Here is a 17,843-nt window from a genome sequence, read left to right as displayed (position 1 = left end):
GGGGGGGGTGGAAGCTCAGTGGGCATTTCTTGCTGGACCTAAGTCATGAATGCGGGATCCTTCGCTACCACTCCTTAGCCAAATTTTGAACAACTTAGATAATCTAGGAAGCATATATTTTCTGTGTCAGTTAGTGCCATACGTGGTGTAGGATTGCATGAAAATCACAAGAATATGTAGATAACGGTAGATATTGACCTTTGTCCTGTTAGATGTCATGTTTAGCAGGGCTGAAAGCTTGTAATATGATCCATCTGATGCAAAGGCCTTAACATCAATCCGTTCCTATAAAAGAAACAACTTTATCCATCATGGACTAGAACTAAGAAACTGAAATCATAAATATGAAGAAAATAACTGTCCCTTTAGATAGTTTCTCACCTTGTTTTCCAGCTCAAGCAGAGAAATTCCAGGAGTGTAATGTTCAGAGCGGAAAATAGCAACAGCAATTCCCACACGTGGTGATAGATAAGCATCATTTCGGGACTGAAAAGGAAAAGCCCCACCACGGCTTATATAGTCTTGTGGAGATAGCATGACAGGAGTTGGACTTGTGTCCTCAATTACTTCTAATACTTGAATGTTTCTGTGTGTGGCAGGATTTCTATAATCATTTGGATTTACAGGATTTTTCAAGGCCATCTTAGCAGATTTAACTGCTCTTGAGAGTGAAAGTGAATCAGTGTCTGAGTTGTTCGTGGTCTCAACCTCCACCACCTGATATGCCAATGGCAGTGATGAATCATTACTTATCCAATATGGAACAAAAAATCTAATTGTCTTCGGAGCAGCACTAGTTCCTCCCATGTCGCGTTCAATGCTCACACGCAGCCTCCTGCACACATGATGGATATGAATATCAGTAAATGGAAATGGTTCTAGTTTAGATGGAGACTTCTATTATTCTTGCCTGGATTATGAAAGCCCAAAGTTTCAAACAGAACTCTTTCTGACAGATGTTATATTCAGATGTTTCAGTGCCATGTAAATTTTGTATTAGATGCATCAATCTAGATAAAACCATAAACTCATCATCAAGGAAATAGACCAGATTAATCATCACACATCTTCCCCATTCTGTCATTTTATGAAGTTTGACATAGACACAAGTGACTGCTTGTGTATATTATTTTGATGAACTCACATGAATGAAGGTTCAAGTCACTATTACTGTATCTGTTGGTGACCTGGGTTTGTACTTGTAACATGTCTATATCTCATCTCTGACATGCACCAACCAATGGTCTACTAGAAAGGTGAGTTCCTTGATTCGGTAACTTTTACCACATCATGGAAATACTGGTGTTTCAAAACTCAGACCAGATATAGTTATGGGCAATTTTTTAAAGACAGGCTGGTCTAACTGGTTAGATCATCACTCATTGATGCTTTTAGGTCAGCGCTACCACATGGAAGCATTTTAACCAACCAAAATTGTTTGACACAGACAACTGAATGTTCCAGTGCAGGTTATATGATGCTACCAGATATAGAGTTGATTTCTTGATCAGTGGGGGACTATTAATTTCCTCAGTTGATGGGTACTAATTAGTTCTTTTCAACGTCCTTTCGGATTAGTTAACCCCTTATTGATAAAAAATCATTAGTTGACAGAAAAGATGGAACTTTCTGAGAGGCATTGAGGGTTCAAGTTGGTAATTTGGTGTTAAAACTCAACCTCTGTTGTATATAGTGGTTTAGTAATTAAAATGGCATGAAAGCAAGGGTATGCAGAGAAGGCATTAGGAAGTCAGTTTCAAGGAAAAAGAGAAAGCGATCATAGGCAGGTCAAGTTACTATCCTAATGGTTAGAACATATTGATGACTGGATGTTTATATGATCTCGATGGTAGCAATAATTCGAGTTGAGAATACAAGCCTTTCAGAATCATGCTGCATTATGAATCACAAATATGAGGTTTCAGTCACAAGTTCATCAACAAATTCTTTGAACAAATGCTCCACTGGGGACACTGCAAGCAAGTGAATCTTATCTTGGAAAAAAAAAAGATTAAATTATTTAAACAATGGGATTGCCATTGAGCACAATCGAAAAGGAGTCTGGTCACTGATCTGATAATTTCCAAAGTTAATTTCCTTCACAGAAGACAAAAAATGAAGTGTGATTTGTATACAGGAATCCTTACATGTTTTCATGTTTTGAGAGAAGAGTCATATATATATAGGGTAGGGGGAAGGTGGGAAGGTAGTCTGACAAGTGAAAGCAGAAGAGATTGAAGGTAAATTTTGACAAAACCTGAATAGCAAGATCAACAACAATGACATTAATGCCATTTCCTTTTTTTTAGGTAATAAATTTTATAAATGGTCAAGTGTAGCTGAGATAAGGATGTTGCGATGGATGAGTGGCAAAACTACAATTTTATTTATTTATTATTATTTTTTTAGATGTGTTAGAAGTCTATTGAGAGAAAGGAGGAGCCAGCGACTCCTCCCTTGGGTTTTCCTAGTCCTATTAGGACTGTGGGTTTGCCTAGTCTTATTGGGACAGAATACAATTAGAAGTTAAGCAATTAATATTAGTTTCCTAGTTTGTTCTATTTTGTTATTTTCTATTCCTAGTAGGATTTGTAATAGCTATTCTATATAATGAATGAAGGAGGGCAGCCCCAATATAATCGATTCGGACTCCCTTTGCTCCACAATAGCAGGTCTATCTTTCTCTCTCTTTTTCTTCTCTTCTCTTTACATAGAGCCTTAACAAGTTGCTGGTTTGAGAGTCCTTCAAAGGTATCATGCTACTGGTGAAGCCCTAGTTCTTATTTAGAAAAATAAGAACTAGGGTTTCAATGAAGGTTTGATGCAAAGTTTGTGTCTTCTTAATTTGTCCTAAATCGATTGTTGCTAGAGAAATCGATTTTGTAGGGTTTTGAGAAGTTGGATAATCTTCCTTTTGCGATGCTGATTATTTGTCCTTGTGTAATGCTACACGTGAGGGGAAGATTCATATTATTATCTGCACAATTTGATTAATTGTTCACTCAAGATTATGTCTGCTCAAGATTATTTCATTTGAAGACGTATTTGCTCGTCTGTCCTCAATAACTATTTTATCTTTTGAAGATGATATATTCAGCGACCTGATGTTGTTTGGTATATTCAACAACCTGATATTGTTTGATCCCCACAGACCTGATGTTGCCAATTTATCTGTGGAATTATCTGTGAGATGTCTATTTGGGGAGATCTCTGTTTGGGGCTCGTCAGTACTTTTGTTGTAGCTATTGGAGCTGTAATTTTTGTTGTAGTGCTTTCTTTGGGAAGTTCTTTGATGTAGCTGTTGGGCGCTACACTTCTGTTGGAGTGCCTTCTTTTGGGAAGGTCTTTTGATGTAGCTACTGGATGCTACACTTTTGTTGGAGTGCCTTCTTTGGGAAAAGCTTTTGGTGTTGCTATTGTTCGTTGCCATTGGGTTACCATCTTTAGGAAGGGCTTTCATTGGTATTAGAGTGCCTTCTTTGGAAGAGCTTTCTTTGCTTTTGGAGTTGTTGATGGCTTTATGATGGTTGATTAAAGTTCTCTCCGTGTTCATTGAAGTTCTTGTTTGCCCAAGCTCACAAGCTGGAGCTTTCTATTGTTATATATATATATATATATATACACTCCAGTCTCCAACTTGAGGGGGAGTGTTAGAAGTCTATTGAGAGAAAGGAAGAGCCAGAGACTCCTCCCTTGGGTTTTCCTAGTCCTATTAGAACTGTGGATTTGGGTTTTCCTAGTTCTACTAGGACATAATATGGTTAGAATTTAGCATTTAGTATTAGTTTATTTTGTTCATTTTTTTATTTCCTATTCCTAGTACGACTTGTAATAGCTATTTTATTTAATGAATGAAGGAGGGCAGCCCCAATACAATCGACGGGGACTCCCTTTGCTCCACAATAGCAGGCCTCTCTTTCTTCTCTTTTCCTTTTACAAGATGATCTAGGAGTAGCCCTGATAGAAGATAAGAGAGTGCCATTTAATGTGGTATGGACATTTGCAGAATGGGCCTTCCAGTGCAGCGGTGAAAAATAAGTGGTCTTTTACATATTAGAAAGATTAGAAAACCAAGGGATAGACGAAAGGTGACTACGGTTGTAGTAGTCAGAAAAAACATGAATAGCCTAGGCTTGACAACTTACATGAGATCTACATGACCATAAAAAAAGTTCAATGGTGCAACACAATTGTAGCAGGCCCTGTTTCGGGAAAAAGATTTGTTGAGCTGAGATTTCTTCTTCCAACTTTAACAAACTTATACTCATGAAAGGAAGTTATCAAGACATAAGATCTAAAATATAAACCATGTGGTTGAGGCCGATTACAACAAATCATGGGATTCCCTTTTTCTACCGGTCCTCCTAGATCAGTTTGATGTGTAGCCTCTCCTCATATCTTGACAGTTAACATCGATAGAATTTCATGTCTGTTGCTGAAATGGAAAAACAAAATAGTCAGGTCCCCCTCAGTTGTTTATGGCAAACTGACCCAAGATCAATGGTAATACAGAACCCTTCCTGGAAGGAAAAGAGGCTGGAGTGGGGAGGGTCGAACTTTCACGGACTAATCTAGCAGCTACCATCCTGGTGACATTTACAGGTGCCCCATCCAAGATCAACAGCAGTAAGAACCTGCCCTGAGGAATATGGAAAAGAAAAAAAGATATTCTTATTTATTGAGGGGAGGGTGATACTTACACAAGACTGACATCTAGAATCCTGTGTACATTAAGTCAGTGTTGCCGGCACCTATTTGTCACGAATAATATGGAGAAACGAAGGGTGAATTCAAACAAAGAAGGAATACATATCATTTAGTTATAGTGGTATGTGAACAAAAAAGATGGGTGTTTGGGTTCAGATCTGGGTAAATGAATATGGAGGTTCAGTATGACCATTCTGCTACATGGAGGGAGGTAATAATAGCAAAATATGGTCTGGTTGCGCGTGGGTGGGATTGAAGGGGTGTGGCAGAAGCCCATCATGTGGGAATTGGACAAATAGTATGAAGCATCATTGATATTGTTGTGCGAGAATGTACAGATTAGCAGAAGCACGTTAGAGGAGTTGGACAGATGTGTTGAAATAAGGAATTAGATTGTCTCTTGGCAGTTGGCTACCTCAGTTTAGAAGAAATTTGCAGAATAAAGGAGATGGATGAAGCATATGGTTTGTTGGCTTTACAACTATGTATTTCATTGGGACTATAAGGATAGGAGGGTCTTGGATGGAGGTTCTAGTTTCTCTTGTTTCAGCAATTGCTACCTGTGCCTGGGTTTTAGCCCTTAAAGTTCCGAATCTGGACATTTTACAGCATAAGCACTGAAGTTTGGCAAACAGATGCTATTCAAGCTGTGAAGATGAGGAAGCTTCTGTACATTTGTTCTTGAACTGTCACATGGTTAAATGGGTCTGAATGTATCTCTTAAGGCTAACAGGGGTCAGATGTCAGAACGGCATGGCCAAGAGACGTTCAACAGCCGTGTCTTAGTGGCCAAGGAGTAGGAAATTATTCTTGGAGTTTATGTTGATATGCTTAAGGAAAATATTTGAATGCCATTCCAGGTCTTATCCCAGAGTTAGTGCTAATACTGGTCGGCTGTTGATTGATTTGCCAGTGTGATTAAAAAGTTTTCTAGGTGCTGACCAGAACTATTTTCTGCCTCTGAAGTCTCCAATTGGTTTCCTAATTCCTAGCTGTGTGAGTGATGTAATCATGCAACAGCTTTCTTAGGCTTTTCTTTTGGATGAATAATATAAATAAATTCAGAGAAAAAAGTGGGGAGAGGAGGTCAAAATGGACTGAAAGGGACCCCAAGAGACAACAAGAAGCCTGTTCCTTGGGAATCAACAACAAGCCTAAGAGGGAGGGAGCCAAGTTTGGAAGAGATGTTAAAGTAGATGACCTTCCAAATCTTATGGAAAGATCTAGAGTTGGAGGTCCATCTACAAAATCTGTGCTCCATCCAGATATGGCTAATAGCTAACCCAAAGGCAAGCTTTTTAGTAGTGTCACAAATAGATCTTTTAGAAAAAGTCATGTCAATTCAAATCCATTCTCTCCGAGCAGGCCAGCATTTGGTGTGGACAAGCTTCCAAATACGGGAGGAGAAGGGGCACTCGAAGAAAAGACGGTTGGTGTCACCTAGACCGTTCCAGCAAAGACAACAAGCAGAGAAGACAGGTAAACGGTGATAGATGAGAAAGTATTGGGTAGGGAGACAGTTAGAGAGGGCTCCCTAGACAGTGAGGTTGTGGCGAGAGATGTGGTCGGAACCAAACAACATTATGCCAGGGGATAGAGGGGTTGGAGGACCAAAATAGGTTCCAAGCAGAGGAGGAGAAGCATCCCAAAGGGGAAGGAGACCAAATGATTCGATCAGCACCAGAGGAAGGTGGGGGGGGGGGAATGGAGTGAAGGGATTGCCAAATGTCAGAAAGAGGAGATGTTGAGGAAGGGGACCAAGTCCCATGGGAGATAATCAAGGAGACACTAGAAGATCTAGGGAGACCGGAGGAATAGACTGATCTATGACCCACAATCAATGATAGCACACCAGCTGGGTGCTAGCTGTCAAGCCAGAAGAAGTATCTATACCATTGCTACTGAGGGATTTATGGCAGTCAAGGCTTGGGGCCTAGCAAGAAGGATCTTGTGCCAAACCCAAGAGGAGTTAGGATTGGTGCTGCAAGTCCAAAGGGAGTCATTGCTCAAAAGGGAAGAGTAGACTCAGGTGACCCAAATACCTGGTTGCTTGGATACCACCTTCTAGGTAAGCTTGAGGATGGCAACTGAGTTGACATCCTTGATTCTTCTCAAGACAAGACCACCTTCTCGTTTGGGGAAGTAGAGGACTATCGGATGGGGTGGAGAAATCTATTGGAATTGGAACCTTTCCACAGAAAGGAGCAGAAAAGGGAGTCAATGGATTTAATGGTGGAATTGGGAAGTAGGAAGACTCCTGACCAGTAGATATAGGAAGATTGGAGCATTGATCGGATGAGATCTAGACGACCCACATAAGATAACAGTTGCCTTTCCAAAGCTGGAGTCACTTGCAGATTTGATTGAGCATCGGGGCCCAGTGATGGGCTGGAGTCTGGAGGAAATGAGGGGAGGGCCAAGGTATTTAACAAACAGAGTGCCAATAGAGAATCCAATAAGCTCAAGAAGACGAGCTTTAGTGGACTCAGAGACACCAATGAGAAAGAGATGGATTTGAGCAGATTTATACAAAGGCCAAAGAGGGACTCAAAGAGGTGGAGAGAGGACATGATGGAAGAAATCGAGCCCACATCCGCTTTGAAGGAAATCATAAGATCATCAACGAAAGCTAGGTGGGTGAGATTGGAAGCTTTGCATTTGGGAATAGGAGAGATAAGGAGGTTGTCAATGTGAGATTGCATGGATTTGGAGAGGACCTCTAGAGCGAGGCAAAAAAGGAAGAGGGAAAGGGGGCATCCCGCAATGGAGGGGAATTTGGGGGAGGAAATATAAGAATGGATCCAGTTGACAAAGGATGGTGGGAAAGACATGGTGAGAAGGACTCGAGATGAAATCCCATCTGATGGAGTCGAAAGCCTTGCAGATGTCAAACTTTAATAGGGAAACAGGGGAATAGGATTTCCTATCAAACCCACGGACGATCTAATGGAAAAGAATGATGATCAGTATGCTTCGACCAGCAATGTTGGCCAATTGATTGGCACTGATAAGAAAAATCAATGAAAACCTGGATGCGATTGGCAAGAGCTATGGCTATGAACTTGTACAGGAGATTGGCCTAAAGTTTGCCATGGAAGAAGCACCTTCTTTCTTGAGGATGAGGCAGAGAAAGGTGTGGTTGATGCTACGGACTTGGGAAGGGTTGAAGAAGAAGATTTTATGGCTTTGGTGAGATCATTATTGATGGTGTCCCAATAAGAGGTTAAAATACCCATGCTGCATGCATCAGGGGGCTTGTGGGATTGGACAAAATCATGAATTTCTTGGCCAGAGTGAATGGTTTGGAGGGAAGGGATAAGGTGACTGGGAATGAATTTGTTGAGGAGAGGGGTGGATTGGGAAGGGGAGGAAGAAGGGGACAAAATATCTGACGTTCATCTATGGAGGTTACTTTCCATTCGAATGTGATTGATGAAGACGCAAAAGGCAAGATTACCAGCAGCGTCACAAACATTACTACCTGCAAAGGACATGTTGACCCAAATCCACTCTCTAAGGAGGGGAAGACTAAGCATTCTATAAGGCTAGCAATAGCAAAGAACACGCTTCCAAACAGAAGGAGCAAAGGGGCAAGAGAAGAAAAGATGATTGGCATCTTCAGTACCATTCCAACAATGGCAATAGGTAAGGAGAACCTGAATGTGTATGTAGATTAGGAAAGACAGGGTGGAAAGGTAGTCCACTAGGGCACACCAAGAAGTGAAGGAAAGGCGGGGGATATGACCATTGAACCAAACAGTTTCACCAGGGAACTAAGGGCCCTCTAGCTCTAATCAAATTTTAGGCAGAGGATGAGCTAAATTGGCCAGAGGACGAGGGGGACCAAGAGACTCAATTCATTCTACCACGATGACCAAGAGGGGGGGAGGGAGGGGGACCACACACCATTAGTGATGATAGAGGAAACCTTGGCATCTCGAGGAATGCCTGAAGAATAAATGAATGTAGCACTGAACAAGGACGAAAGGATGCTTGCAGGATACCAAGGATCAAGCCAAAAGGAGGTGGAGGAATTGTTCCCAATGGAGATGCAGATGGCCAGAAAAGTAGAGGGTCTAGCATGAAGAATATTACGCTAGACCCATGAAGTATTAAAGAAGGGGGAGACAGACCAAATGGAATCCTTACGAGGGAGGAAGGAGTAGACCCAGGAAACCCAGATGTTATGCTTGGAGGCAATTTTCCTAATGAGCTTGAGGATGCTAGCAGAGTTGACATCTTTGATTCTGCGGAGACCCAAGCCTCCTTCAACTTTGGGAAGACAAATGGAAGACCATTTGAGAGGGTGGAGAAATTTGGCGCAGTTAACCCTTTCCAAAGAAAGGCGTAGAGGAGTGACTCTGCAACCTTGATGGTGGATTGGGAAGGGCATAGATACCAGACCAATAAAGATAGCAAGATTAGAGAACGGATATGACAAGCACAAGATGGCCATCATAAAAGAGGATTTTACCTTTCCAAAGCTGAAGCATTTTTTTATACGGTTGAGGATGGGAGTGCAGTGATGGGCAGAAAGCTTGGAAGAGATGAGAGGGAGACCCAAATATTTGACCGGGAGAGATCCCAAGGAAATTAAAAAGTTTGGTAAAATGCAAATGAAATCTAAACTAAAGTTATAACAGTCAAGGAAGACTTTCATACTATGCAAAAACCTTCGAGTAAAAACTGCTTTTTTCCTCCATTACATAACTTCATCTTCCTGAAGTGACAAATATATGTTGATAAATAGTAGTTAAGTGAAGGATATATGTTGATAAAAATGTAGTTAAGTAATTGTCGTCACGTGTTTCTCCACATCCAAGAAGCCATTATATAAAGGAAAGGCAGCATGCTAAAATCAAATCAACACAAACCTGTTACTTTGTTGATGAACCATCCAAAAGGATGAAACATGGAGAAGTGATGACAGGTCCAAAATCAGAATAGGGTCCTGCAGACAATCAATGCAACATGATATAAAATGAAACAGCATCCACTTTGGTCCTAAAGAGTTACTAGACATTAAATCTGAAAAATCTCAAATACCTTTTCCAAAACCCAACCTCCTTGAACAAACAATGAAAGATAAATAGGCTTCCTGATATCTGCTGAATAAATATGTACACTCTTGCGTGATGAGATAATGCCATGTTGCTTCTCAACACCATTCCCTTCTTTTGTTCTCTCCCAGACTGTGAATTCTGCAGGACAAGGAAGCTTGTTCTCCAATTTCAGAGGAGAATTGATAGAAATTTTCCAATCATACACAGGTGCATTTAGTTCTGTGTGAAGCACTGAGGCATCTGTGCCAATACTAAGCCAAAAATATTCTTTACTGGTATTACTAGGAGAACAATACAAAATAATATCCTTCTTCTCAAGCTGATTCAACCTAAATGTAAAAATTGGATTCATATTTCCTCGTTTCATGGTATTATGTCTAGAAAGTGAACCCTGATCAACAAAAGATTGGTCGTTAGCATAGGCATAGCCAGAACCTACAGCAACTGCATGACCCCACGAGTATGGAGACTGAGGATGCTCAACAAAAGGACGAACTTGCAAGCATAAGTCAGAATCCTTGGCCATACTTCTCCAAGGTAAGACAGTTGATGCTCCTGGACTAGAAACAGCAACAGTTTTATTTAAGCTGTCAACATTTTCATCAATTACTTGTTGCCGCGTACGTATCCAACGCCTTCGCCTGAAAAAATCTTGAGCAGATTTTGCGCATGTTTTGGGAGAAGTTGGAGGCCATTTTATGCTCCGATAGTCAGGTCCATACGCCCAACCATCAAGGTCCACACAATGGGATTTATCAATAGTCCATGTAGATGTCCATTTCCATTCAGCTGGGAGGGGAGGCTCAAAGAAGTCCTTCAAAATAAAAGCAAGTAGAAGAGTCATTTTACAACCATCAGACATTTAAGATAAAATATTGAATTAAGGGTGATGAAAAGTAAATCTGAAGTTAGACTTCACCTTGGATGAATATGAGAAATCCCTTGTACTCCAGCGCCCTGAATCATTACCACGAAAACCAGGCCACTTATTACCCCAACCAGAAATTGAATGATAACGCTGGTTCTCAAATACCTCCTCTGCCACAGTGTTCCGACAGCTAGATTCTGAAACTGAAAGAGCAGGGTTATGAAGCATAGAAATAGGACAGACAGACAGATCCAATTTGACATCTGAGTCATTTATGACTGTTGCAAGGCCTCTGAATACAGCATGCTTCTTCCCATTCTTCATGACAACTTGTAAGGCAACAAAATCTTCTTTCAACATTTTGGGAATTACTGACAGTGGCAACAATGACTGAAGGCTCTCCCATGGTCCCTCTGGGCCAAGACCCACCCAGAAACCTGAATTCCTGTCAGTCTCATTCACACTTTCCACATCCCTATTAAAGTTTGCAACCGTCTTCCTTTCAAAAAAACTAGTAGAAACAAACAAACATCCATAACCACTTATTCCTTCTTCAGTGCTCAGCTGGCCCTGGAGGAAAGAAAAATCTGGATAAGCAGAAGGATACATAATTTAAAGGTCTGATGTGAACAAGCATTGCGGGAAAGTCACTCATGGAGACATACATGAGTCTATGATGGCAAGAACATGTACACACCTTTCTTGTTAGTGGATATGAAACAAGATTTTGGCCATCAGATGACTGATGCAGCATCCTCACTGAAGCTACCTTCTTCAGTGTATTTACACCACGTCCAACAGGTATGGAAGATGCACCAACAACTTCGCCTATATTATACAAACATCAAACATTAAGTAATCAAATAAAATAGATGACAGTTGTTACAATTCCAGAATCCTGTAATCAAGCCAAGGAAAGGAGGAGAATAGAAGAAGAAAAGAAGAAGAGAGAAGAGAGGTGAGAGTCACAAAGTAGTCCCAGAAGTGGGGAACTAACCCACAGCTTAGACCAGAAAAAAAAAGTCTGCCGCAGGTCAATCCCTTAATATTATATATATATATATGCTTCAATAATTAGGTAGGGACAGGAACACCCCTGTACCCTGCGCTGATCATAACTAGTACATAAGGGAAACCGATAGGACCTAAATACCCCTAAAACTCCTAAAACTCAACACTCCCCCTCAAGTTGGAGCATATACATCACCCATGCTCAGCTTGGTACAATCATTGCGAAAACTAGGAGCAAATAGAGACTTAGTAAACATATCTGAGGAAGGAAAAAAAGGTGTCTCAACTAATTTCTTTAGAACAACATCACGAACAAAGTGATAATCCACTTCAATATGTTTAGTCCTCTCGTGGAAGATAGGGTTACTAGCAATATACACAACTGCTTGGCTGTCACAGTACATCTTCATAAGTTTAGTTACGGGAAAACCCAACTCCAAAAGTAACGACCGTAACCACATAAACTCAGTGACGGTGTGAGCCATAGCTTTGTATTCTGCTTTAGCACTAGACCGGGCATTGGTAATCTGCTTCTTACTTTTCCATGTAACCAGATTATCTCCAACAAAGGTACAATAACTTGTAGTGGACCTACAATCACTAGCAGAGCCAGCCCAATCAGTATTGGAGTAGGCAACCAGCTCCATATGCCGATTAGGGCGATAGATCAGCCTTTTACCAAGAACACCCTTCAAATACCGAAGAACAAGAATAGCCGCATCCCAATGTGCTTTTTGAGGAGACTGCATGAACTGACTAAGGACTCCAACAACATAAGAAATGTCAGGTCGTGTGATTGTTAGATATATCAACTTGCCAACCAAACTCCTGTACTGATGCACATATTGGAGAAGTTCACCATCACTAACACCAAATTTCTGGTGGGGATCCATAGGGACATCTATAGGCCTGGATGCAAGCATACCAGTATTAGATTGGAGATCCAACACATACTTTCTCTAATATAAACTGATCCCCTTCTTGCATCTAACCACTTCAATCCCGAGAAAATAGTGAAGCCGACCTAAGTGTTTGGTCTAAAAGTGTTGCTGTAAGTAGTTCTTAACTTCATAAATCCCTGTCTAATATTACCAGTGAGTATAATATCATCCACATAATCCACTAAGACAACCAATTTATTACCTCTGCAACGAACGAAGACAGAGTAGTCAAAATGGCATTGAGAAAAACCACAATTTACCACAGTAGCACTGAATTTGTCAAACCATGCCCGAGAGGACTGTTTAAGTCCATAGATAGCCTTGTGTAAATGAAACACCCATCTACTATTCTCCCCCTGAGCAACATAACTAGAAGCTTGCTCCATATACACTTCCTGCAAATCAACATATAAAAATGCATTCTTGATGTCCAATTGAAACAATGGCCAATCATAGTTAACAGCAAGAGAAATGAGGCGAATAGAGTTCAGCCTAACAACAGGAGAGAATGTCTCAAAATAATCAACCCTATACATCTAAGTATACCCCTTGGCAACCAGAACAACTTTTAACCGTTCAACAAAGCCATCAAAATGATATTTAAAGGTATAAACCCAATAACACTTCATTAAGTCCTTACCAGGAGGTAAATCTACAGGCTCCAGGTGGCACGGATCAAGAGAGCATCCATTTCTACATCTGACAGTTTTCCATCTAGGGATACGCAGAGCATCAGCATGAGTTTTTGGAATGGTATGAGTAGAAAGGGGCAATGAAAGACCATGGATAGTCGATGGAAGATGATACAAGGAAAAAAAATTATCAATTGGATACATAGCCATAGATTTTTGGGTGTATGTGTGTGCATCTTTACAATAAGCAATTGGTAAGTCATCAAGGACAGGAGGGATAAGAGCTTCACCAGAGGAAGGCAATAGTGGAGGGAGCGAATCATCTGGAGTAGTAGTATCGACATTGGGGAGTCCGAGCTTCTTCTGGCGCTGATAAACATGTAGAGGGGGTGTGACGCTGGCATTAGGGACATCAAGGAAATGGAATGAGTAGGAATAAGAGGCGGAGCTGTGGAAGTCCACTCAGTCCCGGAATGGGATGCCTGGGAAGAAAAAAATGGTGCCTTCAAAAAAGGATACATCAGCACTAACAAAGTTTCGGTGAGCAATTGAGTCATAGCACTTGTACCCTTTTTGAATACAGGAATAACCCAAAAAAATGCATTTAGTGGACCTAAGAGAAAACTTATCGGACTGAGAATGCAAGTTGTGAACAAAGCAGACACAGCCAAGAACCCGTGGAGGAACCGAAAAACTCGGTAAGTTAGGAAAAACAATGAAAAACAGAGACTAATCAGAAAGAATTGAGGATGGCATGCAATTAATTAAATGACAGGCAGTTAAAACTCCATCACACTAGAAATTATTTGGAACGTGCATGTGTAACATAATTGCCCGTGCTACCTCTAGGAGATGCCGATTTCTACGCTCAACCATCCCATTTTGTTGAAGGGTATAGGAGCAGCTAGTTACATGCAGCACAAAATTCAGAAATCTCATTTTGGACATACTCTAAAGCATTATGAGAATGGAAAATTTTAATTAAAATGCCAAATTGAGTTTTTATTTCATTATAAAAATTCTGAAACACGTATAAAAATTCAGATCGATCCTTTAAGAGATACAACCATGTAATACGAGAGTGGTCATCCACAAAAGTCAAAATATCAAAATCCAAATCTATTGCTGGCTCTACAAGGGCCCCAAACATTTGAATGTACAAAAGAAAATAAAGACGGACTACGAGCCACGGAGCGAGATGAAAAAGACACACAGTGATGCTTTCCCAACTCACAGGCTTCACACTAACTTCAACAAAGACTTAAAACTAGGAATTTTCAGCCTAGACAAGGGAAAATGACCTAAATGACAGTGCCATTGGAACAGAGTCACATCTCCAAAGGCTGTAGCAACAGCAGAAGAAGTAGGAGTACCACAGTATAGATAATATTAAACATCTTTTTCACGCCCTCCACCAATTGTCTTCCTCGTGTGAAGATTCTGAAAAACACAGTAAGAAGGAAAGAAAGTTACTGAGCAATTTAATGACCTGGTTAACTGACTCACTGAGAGGAGACTTAATGGAAATTGAGGAACATGTAACACAAAGGATAGGTTAATTGAAGATGTAGGTGAGATAGCACCATGACCTAAAACAGGTGTTGAAGCACCATTTTGCAAGAATAACAGATGTAGAGGTGGTACTAGGAGAAAATGAATTAAACAGGAATGACTTACCAGTCATATGAGCAAAGGCCCCTAAATCAATTATCCAAGGGGTAGAAGTAGTGGTAATTGGTAAGGAAGCAAAAGTAGTGGTAAGGAAGCTTATGTACTTGTATGAGCCAAGGTAGCAGCGGATGTAGACGCACCATTGGATGTATTAAGGGATGCCTCAAGAGTTTGCAGACGTCTTAGTAATTGATTGATATCACGTAGACTGGTAGAAGAATCTCCTGAAGAAGTCCTTGGTTTGACACCATGTCATTACCATCAACATTATCTGACACTGCATGATTGGCTAACTGGGTTGCCCACTTTGGCTTGCCAAGTTTTGCCTAACAAGTCTCTACAATATGGTTGGACTAGACACAGTAAGAGCACTAACGAGAAGAACGATCAGATTGCTGTCCACTAGAACCCCAACCAACAAATATACAGCCTCCCCCACGACCTCGGCCACGTCCACAATTAGCAAGGAAGGCTGAATTGTCTTTGGTGGACTGATCAGGTTTTTATAGAAGATGTGATACACTAAAGTCTTGAGTAAGTATCATTCAATGTAGGGACAGTTTCCCCAGCAAGTAAGTGGCCCTTCACTACCTTCAAGTCATTATTCAAGCCAACTAGGAATTTGGAAACAAAAAATTCATAACGCTGAGCTTTTAGCTTGTCAATATCTGTAGTCAAGGGCTAGAAAATATCGAGTTCTTTAACCATTCCCCTGAAAGCACTGAAGCATTCTAGTAGGAACTTGTTAGATTTGCGAAATTGGATCAACTTCTCATTGAGATCATAGATACGAGCCATATTCTTCTCTTGAGAATATGGTTCCTTTAGATCATCTCATACACCTTTTACAATAGCGTGGACATGGCATTGGCAGTGACATCTAGTTCCATACTATTTGATAGCCAGACCAATATTAATACATTTTCCTTCATCCATTCATTATATCTCTTATTAGACGACGAAGTATATTGAAGTTTATCTTTGGCCATAAGATAAACCTTCACAGAATGAACCCAAAGTAGGTAATTCGAACTTCCTTTGAGCTTGATAGAGGTAATCTGGACATTCACATTGTCCGAATAAGATGTAGTAGCAACATGGGTAGTAGTTTTGGTCTTAGCTATGAGGAACCAAAAAATCAAAAAGATAGGGTTGTTGATGTAGAAGCAAAGTGTAAATCACCTATGTGTAGATCTCTGTAGCACCACAGAATGGAAGATTCTAGTACAGAGCAATATTATCAAAACCTGATCCCACCATAGGCATAATCAAATCAATTACCAGAACCACAGGGACAAAAATCGATGAAGTAGGAAAACCCTGCAAAAATCGATTTTGGGCAGAAGGGTAGTGGCATCGATCCAAGGTTTTCAATCTTCAGTTCAGCAGCATCATATCGCGATCCAAATAAAAAACCAACACTACATCAATGAGAAAGGGAGTGATTTAATCCATTATAGATGCAGCAGGAGGAGGCTGCATACCAGAGAGGTTCAACGAAAGAAAGAAATCAGAAGAGAGGAATTTATGAACCCTAGGTTTGATCATAGAGGCTCTGATACCATGTTACAATTCCAGAATCCTATAACCAAACCAAGGAAAGAAGGAGAAAAGAAGAAAAGAAGAAGAGAGAAGAGAGGTGAGAGGCAAGAGTCACAAAGTAGTCCCAAAAGTGGGGAACTGACTTGCGGCTTAGATCAGAAAAAAATAGTTTGCCACAGGTCAATCCCTATATATATATATATATATATATATATGCTTCAATAATTAGGCAGGGTCAGGAATACCCTTGTACCCTGTGCTGATCATAACTAGTACATAAGAGAAACCGATAGAACTAAAATACCCCTAAAACTCCTAAAACTCAACAATAGTAACACACATATGATAATTTAATTCCAATGCTAAGATAGTATTTTTTTTTATACAAAAGCTCAAATATAAATCCAACAAAAGCATGTATGGAATTCAAATTTTATTACCTTGACATAATTTATTTATTTATTTATTTTTGATGTTGATTACTGAGACTTTATGGTGACATAAATTATCCAAGATGTTACACTAATAACAAAAACATGAATTGGAGTTGAAAAAAAAAAGGGCTGCACCTACACTATATTTAAAAGCTCAGTGTGGCTTGAGACAGTTGCTATGTTAACAAAGTAGCTCCTTGTTTCTGGCTTTTATCCCTTTGAAGACAAGTTCCAACTAACATTCAGTACTTGGAAGCAGGTACAGATATTCACCATATAAAATATCTTAATCTACTAGATTTCTAATAAAAGCAATTATTCTTAGAAAATCTCCACCAACTCCTTAGTCCTTACAATGGTGAAGAAGTTCCAGGACACAAATGGGTTTACAAGGATTATTAAGGTATATCTCCTAAACTTCATTTTGAAGCAGGAAAGACCAAAAAAAGACCGGGTGTTCAAGTTTTATTACTAAATTGTCCTCATTACAATTGAATCTAGAAGCATCAATGACTGTAAATTCTACCTAGATGAGTAGCAGCTTAGGTTACAGAAATGGCACAGAGAGAGCAAATACATAATTTCACATTTATTATTTTGAGAAACGAAACAAATTCTACTTTCAAGGATAACATGCAGATTAATGTGTTAGGCAATGAATACCTTTCCCCGCTTTTGCTGCAAGGTTTGTCACCTCAACTTCCAACTTAACCAGTCCCTGCACCAAAGCATATGCAACCAATTGCATAATGAATAAAATTTCTAACTGAGATATGTGGGAGAATGTATCAACATTGACAACAGAATGTTCAAGAATGTTTCAAATTCATTAAGCTTTTACAGATTCACACATTATCAAAAACTCAACATAGGGAGGGTATTTCTCAGCAGACATAGCAGCCTGCAGTATCCCAATTCAGAGTCTGTTAATCTGGAATTCATGCACACACACACACACACACAAAAAAAAAAAA

The 17,843-nt window shown here is 40.1% G+C and overlaps 1 protein-coding gene across 3 annotated transcripts in view; it reads right to left on the bottom strand.

The window, feature by feature from the left end:
• LOC122057714 overlaps window positions 1–17,843 on the bottom strand; it is a 107,610-nt gene that overhangs the window by 16,714 nt on the left and 73,053 nt on the right. For all 3 annotated transcript variants that reach the window (XM_042619933.1, XM_042619931.1, XM_042619932.1), the window contains 7 exons: window positions 17,533–17,587; window positions 11,336–11,466; window positions 10,690–11,208; window positions 9,754–10,584; window positions 9,582–9,658; window positions 382–835; window positions 199–285 (listed from right to left, as the gene is read on the bottom strand). In XM_042619933.1, coding sequence (XP_042475867.1) covers window positions 199–285; window positions 382–835; window positions 9,582–9,658; window positions 9,754–10,584; window positions 10,690–11,208; window positions 11,336–11,466; window positions 17,533–17,587 — 2,154 coding nt within the window. The remainder of the gene's footprint in view (window positions 1–198; window positions 286–381; window positions 836–9,581; window positions 9,659–9,753; window positions 10,585–10,689; window positions 11,209–11,335; window positions 11,467–17,532; window positions 17,588–17,843) is intronic.

Source organism: Macadamia integrifolia, chromosome 12 (assembly GCF_013358625.1).
Source record: "Macadamia integrifolia cultivar HAES 741 chromosome 12, SCU_Mint_v3, whole genome shotgun sequence".
NCBI lineage: Eukaryota > Viridiplantae > Streptophyta > Magnoliopsida > Proteales > Proteaceae > Macadamia > Macadamia integrifolia.
This window is presented reverse-complemented; position numbering and strand designations above follow the sequence as displayed.